General features: G+C 38.6%; 1 protein-coding gene across 1 annotated transcript; it reads left to right on the forward strand.

The window, feature by feature from the left end:
* Nucleotides 1–434: 434 nt before the first annotated feature.
* SPINK1 (serine peptidase inhibitor Kazal type 1) lies at nucleotides 435–7331 on the forward strand (the record flags this gene model as incomplete). Its single annotated transcript, XM_080675577.1, has 4 exons — nucleotides 435–489; nucleotides 1212–1243; nucleotides 2718–2824; nucleotides 7239–7331. The coding sequence occupies 4 exons, from the start codon at nucleotides 435–437 to the stop codon at nucleotides 7282–7284; spliced, it is 240 nt and encodes a 79-aa protein (XP_080531703.1). The 3' UTR covers nucleotides 7285–7331.
* Between the last annotated feature and the right edge of the window lie 368 nt (nucleotides 7332–7699).

Here is a 7699-nt window from a genome sequence, read left to right on the forward strand (position 1 = left end):
AAAAGAATGGAGAGGGTTTATAACATATCCACAGCTGCTCAGATATCCAGAACTACAGAGTACAAGGGACCTCTGAGTTCACCTAACGGAAGAAAAAACGAGGGCCGAGGAAAGACAATGCCTTCCCAAATCACAGAGGCAGCAAGGGAGAAAGGCAACTACCTACCCGAACTCTTTTCCTGACAGAATCTTGGCCTTGCACATTTCAGGCCCACGGCATTTCTTTCAGCTTTCGTACGCAGGTGACATTACCCAAACCTGGAGGCTAGGCTACACTGCGAAGTCAATCAATAACCAAAGAGACCTGTGACACAGGGCAGCAGGGGGAGCACGGGTTGCCACTGCCTATATAACCCTTCTAGTCCAAGGGTTCTGAAGAGAAGCGCTAAGTTCATTGCAGGTTTCAGCTGAGCTCTCGACACAAAACTTCAGCCATGAAGGTAACAGCCATCTTTCTTCTCAGTGCCTTGGCCCTGTTGAGTTTGTCTGGTAAGTATCTGCATATTTTTCTGACTTGAATAAAAGCTTTTGACCTGTTGCTTTACTGGGCACATTACCTCCTGGACTTAGACAGAGTCTAGGCTTGAACAGAGCTTTCCGTCCCAATGAGATGAAATAAGTTAGTTCACTGGATGAGAATTGTAGAAAGAGGAATTTTAATACAAAATAAGGACATTTCTTAAACATTGCTTACAAAAGGAGACTTCAATGGAATTGCAAAAGTTAGTTTTGCATCAGAATACCTGGTTACTGCTAGTTGTAGCTGTTTCACAGTTAGCTATATGAACTTCACCAATAAACTGAGATAAGGATACTTATACTTCCTATATCACTAATAGCGAGATCAAAGTCTAAATAACTGGTTGTGGGAATGTCAGTGAGCATTCAGAAGATATTTGCTCAATGCCTGATACATTTCAAGCAGTAAACACATCATTTCTATTTTCAAGGAAATAGGCCAACTTTTCTCAAATACCAAATTAAGATACTTTGGTAATAATAAAATTTTTGCTTAATTTTTCAAGTTTTCAGCAAGCAGGGAGTGAGTGGCCACCAATGAGATGTTCTTGAGAGAAAATAGAAAGAAGAAGAAGTGGGGAGTGAAAGAGACCAGCAAAGAAGTCATTGTCTTCAAAGGAAGCAGAGAATTTTGAATAGATCTAGTTTCTCCGATTCAGGACTCAACTTCCCATGTCTGACTTGTTTTCTAGGTAACGCTAAAGCTGATGTCCCAGGAACAAAGGTAAAGACGATTTGTAATCTCTTATTTCTCAGGTTAGAACTGTTGGTTCCAATCAAAGAAGGCTCTAGTGGTCACCTTACAGTTTAGCCTGAAGTCAAGATGAGGAGTATGAATGCTTAGCAAGGCTTAACCGACTACAGGCAGATGCCAACAGTAGTCCCCCCACAGGGGCTCATGTTAAAGGACAAATTCGCTGATACACAAGCAGTTTCTATGTAGTCACATAGTGCTTGCTGTGAAGGGGTTTTTATATATACTGGGGCTATCTGGTAGGACAAGGATTGGGAGTGGAAGCCTTATTAACCTCACTCCAAAAGCTCCAGATCTCCAAGGTGGAGCTCTAATTAATAATGAACAGAGGAATATAATAAAGTAGGCTCTTCCTCTAGAAAAGGTGTTCTATACCAAACATCTAAAAATATCTGTCTCTATATTTAAAGAAAGAAGTGTCCCTCTTCTCATTATATTTATACCTAGTGGGGAGATAGATGACAAACCAAAAGTACATAGTAAATAAATTATTACATTTTTGATAAGTGTTATAAAGAAGTTCTGGTACCATTAGGAACCTAGCCTAGTTAGAGTGATCAGGGAAAGTGCCCCTAAGTAAGAGAGATTTATTTTGAGCCATGAAGGACAAATGAGTGTTAGCAAAGTGTAACTGGTGAGAAGTGGTAGAGCAAGCATGTCAAACTCTTGACTGGCGGGCCGCATGCCTCGTTTTAAATAAACGAGAGTTTGACATGCTTGTGGTAGAGTGAAGTGGCTAAGAGCTAAAGCTCAGGATCTACACTGACTGGATTTGAATCCTGGATCCAGGAATTAATACCTGTGTGGCCACGGGTGGTTTATCTTTGTGCCTCATTGTCTTTACCAGAAGAAGAGTATAATAAAAAGTTCATAGAATAGTTGTGGGTTTTTCAATAGAATAACAAATGAAAAGCACTTAGGACAGTCTCTGGCCTTTAGTAGTCATTCAATAATTACTAGTTCTTACTGACATAGAGGAAATAGGCTGGGCAAAGACTCCAAGGGCGGAAGACACCTAGTGCCTTCAAGTGACTAAGAGAATGGACTACAGTGTGCAAAGAAGAACATGCTCAAGGTGTGGTTGACCTGAGAGAAGCTAGCAGCTGCAGTAATTATAAACTTGAACGGTATCTCACTCACCTGATTAAAATGTCTTAAAACCATTATGAGATAGATAATTTCATTCCCATTTTGCAGATAAAGTGACTGAGGTTCAGAGACACCAAGAAATTTACCAATGTCAGACAATTTGTAAATAACATAGGCATTACTTTAATCCAGGCTTTCTGACTCAAAATCTTTAATTCTTTCTCTTAGTATCACTCTCCCTATACAATCATGCTTTCATCGTTAAACTAAGCAACTCCGGGGACATAAATAGCACTTTGAAGATTTTGCTATAAACTCAAAGAATGGAAAATGATTCTGCTTAATTCCATTTTAGGCTGTATGTAACAGTAATGTGAATGGATGCACCAAGATATATAACCCCATCTGTGGGACTGATGGGCATACTTATCCTAATGAATGCGAGTTATGTATGGAAAACAAGTGAGTACAAACTTAAATTTCTTTTAAAATCTATTTTAAGCTGGTTGTCTTCAAATTTCATATATCTTATCCCTTGAAGCCCCAAACAATATACCAATATCATCCATCTTACCATGAGAGAAACAAAACATCTAGTTTTCCAAAAATAATTTTCAATCTTTTTTTTCTTATTATTATATATCTGGTATGATTATATATATAGGGGAGTGTGTGTGTGTATGTGTGTGTGTGTGTGTGTGTGTTGATGGAAAATATTTAGTCGCACATTGTTATAGACACTTAATAGTCACACAGACTCTATGAGGTAGAGGCCTTGTGCACGACATTTGTGCACTGGGGAGTGGGGTTCCCTCAGCCCGGCCTACTCCCTCTCACAGTCCGGGACCCCTGCCACCAGCCACTGTGCTCACCAGCTGTGAGCCTGGCTCCTGCATTGAGTGTCTGCCCCCTGGTGGTCAGTTCGTGTCATAGCAACCAGTCATTCGCGGTTTGGTTGATTTGCACATTAGCCTTTTATTATATAGGATAATACTAAGCCCATTATACACATGGAGAAATTGAAATTCAGTTTTACTCTACATAACTTGCTTGAGATTACCAGCAGTAAGTGCAGAGCTGGGACCTAATCCTTGTTCTTCCGCCATGCTGCGAAGTCAAGTACCAGACTGAGGATTTGTGAGATACAGAAGAAATGCTAACCTGCTTCGTCTCTCGATTCACTTACACTCAGTGCTAACAGAGTGCTGAGCACCATGCTTGAGAGCAGAAAATGAAAAACAATGAATTATGCCTGCTAGGGTTTAGAAATGTTTGGAGCTTTTCTTTATGCCATAAAGGAGAGAAATAAGAAGGGGGAAAAATAAAAGAGAGACAGGAATTAATAATACGGTACAACATAAAATGTATTAAGGATAATGAAATAGAGGAGGAAAGGTGTTTGAATGGTTCATGAGTTTAAAAAATCACTTATGTGATAAAAACTCATGCTTTTACAGCAAAACAGTAGATAGTCTGGATTTTTAAAAAACTCATATACTCAAAATACCCTTAAATTTAAAATGTCATTCTGGATGATAGTAATGATTGTGTTTACTAAAACCTTAAATATACAAATATGGGTTATATATATATTAGGTGACCAGAAAATATTTTTGTAATGTTTTTATTTATGAACTTGAGAGCCAGTCTCAATGAAGCTCATTTTCTGAAGTGATTATAGGTCAGTGATGGGAACCAGTGTCAAGCACTCCGAGAAATAGATTTGCCATAGATTTTCTATCTTACTCAGCTGCTGAACACTTAACATGTGCCAGGCATTGTGCTAGTCACCTCTGCTCTTCTTGTGCTTGTGAATAAGAGAAAATAGGTCATGAGCACAAAGAAGCTTCCTGCAACTTGTGACAAATGCCATCACATGAGCTATGAGCAAACTGCTATAGGAGAGAAGAAAAGACACCGATTTCTTCTTACTAAAAGGGTCAAGAAAGGATCCATGAAAGGGATATTATTTCAACAGGGCTCTGAATTTTGGTAGCATAACAGAAGTATTTCAGGTAGCCCTAACCGGTTTGGCCTGCGGATTCAAGGGTCCCAGGTTTGATTCCAGTCAAGGGCATGTACCTTGGTTGCAGGCACATACCCAGCAGGGAGTGTGCAGGATGCTGCTGATCTAACTCTCTATCCCTCTCCCTTCCACTCTGTAAAAAATCAATAATATATATATATATTTTTTAAAGTATTTCATGTTAAATAAAGGTGTAAAATGATCAAAACAACAGATATCCCACAAGTGACCTGGAAGACTCAGTTATCATGAAACTGATTTGCTATTAAAACGTTGATTTAGGCTCAAGTGACTACATACATTTCCTTATTCCACTGTATAAATTCCCTATAACACGACCCTCTTCTTGGTCTGCTTTAAATCATTTCAGAAAATTCTCAGTGTTTAAGAAGGATTGTGGAAATAGTCCTTTTCTTCCCTCCTGTAGGGAGACAAAAACAACATCCTGAAGTTTTAAACCAAAAACATTAGGTGCTGGTTTTGTGGTGAATTTATTTTCACTTTAAAGACTTGTAAGAGGCACTGGCCGGCGTGTCTCAGTTGGTTGAGCATCGTCCTGTGCACTGAAAGGTCATCAGTTCAATTCCCGGTCAGGGCACATACCCAAGTTGCGGGTGCAATTCCTGGTTGGGTGTAATCCCTGATTGCATACAGGAGGCAACCAATCAGTGTTTCTCTCTCACCATCTCCCTTCCTCTCTTTCTAAAATCATTAAAACATATTGTAAAAAAAACTGTAAGAGGAACTTTAAACCACTTGTTAATTTTCTCATGACCTATGTTGTTGACATTAAGGACAAACATCATGTTTCTATCCAAGGGGAGGAGAAAGCAATAGAACAGCCTTGAGACTTGGGAAATTTCCAAGTGCCAAGACCAAAAGGCCCAATATTTAGAGTGAAACACAAAAGTGACACCCACACTTTTCCCTTAGATCAGTGGTTCTCAACCTTTCTAATGCCGCGACCCTTTAATACAGTTCCTCATGTTGTGGTGACCCCCAACCATAGAATTATTTTCGTTGCTACTTCATAACTGTAATTTTGCTACTGTTAATGAATCGTAATGTAAATATCTGTGTTTTCCAATGGTCTTAGGCGACCCACAGGTTGAAAACCGCTAGCAGGGTCGCCTAAGACCATCGGAAAACACAGATATTTACATTACAATTCATTAACAGTAGCAAAATTACAGTTATGAAGTAGCAACGAAAATAATTCTATGGTTGGGGGTCACCACAACATGAGGAACTGTATTAAAGGGTCGCGGCATTAGAAAGGTTGAGAACCACTGCCTTAGATTTTAAAACTCACCAGCCCTGCTTACTGTTTCTATTATTTTAAAAATATGTAAATATGGGAAGAACATTTGATTGCCAGAAAATATAACTTCTCTGCCTGTATTTTTAAATCTACAGAGAAAATGTAGTTTTTTTAAATGCAACATCTTTTCAAATGTACATATTGCCTTTCTATTGCCCATTAAAAGCACCAGACAAATGTATACTTAACAGCTTAACCCCTAGTTGTTGAGTTTTGTGATGGGGAGACAAACAGGGCTGTTATCTCCTTGATCATTATGCTCCTGGAAGATATATTCAGTTGGTCCTTTTCCTATTTCTTCTATGTCTTCTCTAGGACTTTGTACTGGCACATTCTTTTCAGCACTCTCCAGCACAACTTTCTGCAATGACAGAAATGCTCTACATCTGTGCTATCCAATATGGAAGCCCCTGCCCCTAGTACTTAAAACTGGCTAATACAACCAAGAAACTGAAGTTTAATATCAGTTAGTTTTAACTGATTTAAATTTAAATAGCCACATGTGGATAGGGTCTAGTGTGCTGGACAGCACAGCTAGAGAAAAGAAGTGAACTAGGGTGCTCTGTTTAGATGCTTGTGCTTGTATGTGCTACAAATATTATGAGTGGTTAATAATTATGGAACAAGAGAGCATCAAAAACTCTTAAAATGAATCAGCAGGTTTCAGATAAATACATTTGTAAAGATATATGAGTTAGTGTCCTCAAGTAATAGAGAAATAGAATTTTTATAAGCTAGTATATTCAAGGAAAGGATGAATAGATAGACGAGAGATCTGGACACAATCTCACAAGGAACAATTAAAATATTTATAAATATTTGGCTCAGGGAAGAGGAAACTAGTTTGGGAAAGGTGGTGTGGGGCTGGGGGAGCAGAAAAGTCTTTATCTGGAAGGGAGGATGCTTAGAGCTATCAGGTAACATATGGGACAGAGAGATGACTTCCTTTTGTGAGATCTCACAAATATGAATGCCAGCATTCTAAGGGAAAAGATCAATCAGTTAGAAAGTCCTGCAGAGCCCACTTTCTCAACCTGGAAACATGGTGGTCAAGACAATGACATCAGGAGCAAAAGAAGCAACGATGGGTTAGAGATTAGTTTCAGAGGTTCACTGTAATTCCCCACCAGAACTACAAGGACGGACATTTTTTTTTTCTTTCTGCTATACTCTTAGTGTATGTAATAGTTCTCAATCAATATTTGATGAATTAATGATTGAGTGAATGAAAGAAAGAGAAATGGGGATAAATCTCAAACCAATCCAGGTAGCTCAGCTGGTCAGAGCCTCATCCTGATACACCAAGATTGCTGGTTCTATTTCCAATGAGGCCACATACAAGAAGCAACCAATGAATGCATAAATCAATGGAAAGTTGTTCTCTCTCTCTCTCTTTTTCTCTCTCAATCAATTCATTTAAAAAAACACCTTTATTTTAAATAATGCTAAACTTTTTTCATTGTGTTTTTTTTCCCATCGTCACTTTGTCAGCAGAGGTTAAACTAATTTTTTTCCAATCTTTTTTACAGGCAGCGCGAGGTTCCTGTCCTGATTAAAAAACATGGGCCTTGCTGAGAACTAAGGTTCTGAAATCCTGTAAGGTCACCATGATACTCACTGCCTGATTGTTGAATAAAATGCATCTAAATACTTTCTGTGGTTCCCATATACTTTATTTCTAAAGGCATGTTTGACTATAGTGGGGACAGAGAACCAAGTTTATAAAATCCAGCAATCCGGTAATTTCAAACAGGGTTTCCTTCATGGTACTTTTTGCTTCCCCATCTTCCTCACATTCTGAGGACGCTGTCTTAGGAAATATGACTGCAGATATTTAAGTGACAGGACACAGTTGATCATCAATAAATTTAGGACTAGATAGCATTTTCAGAAACAGGTGGAAAACTAGTCCAGAAACATGTTATCCATCACCTATCACCTTCTCTAATGAAATAATTCCTTTAGGTTTTCCTTGGGATTTAATTAAGCA

This window comes from Plecotus auritus, assembly GCF_963455305.1.
Source record: "Plecotus auritus genome assembly, chromosome: 6".
NCBI lineage: Eukaryota > Metazoa > Chordata > Mammalia > Chiroptera > Vespertilionidae > Plecotus > Plecotus auritus.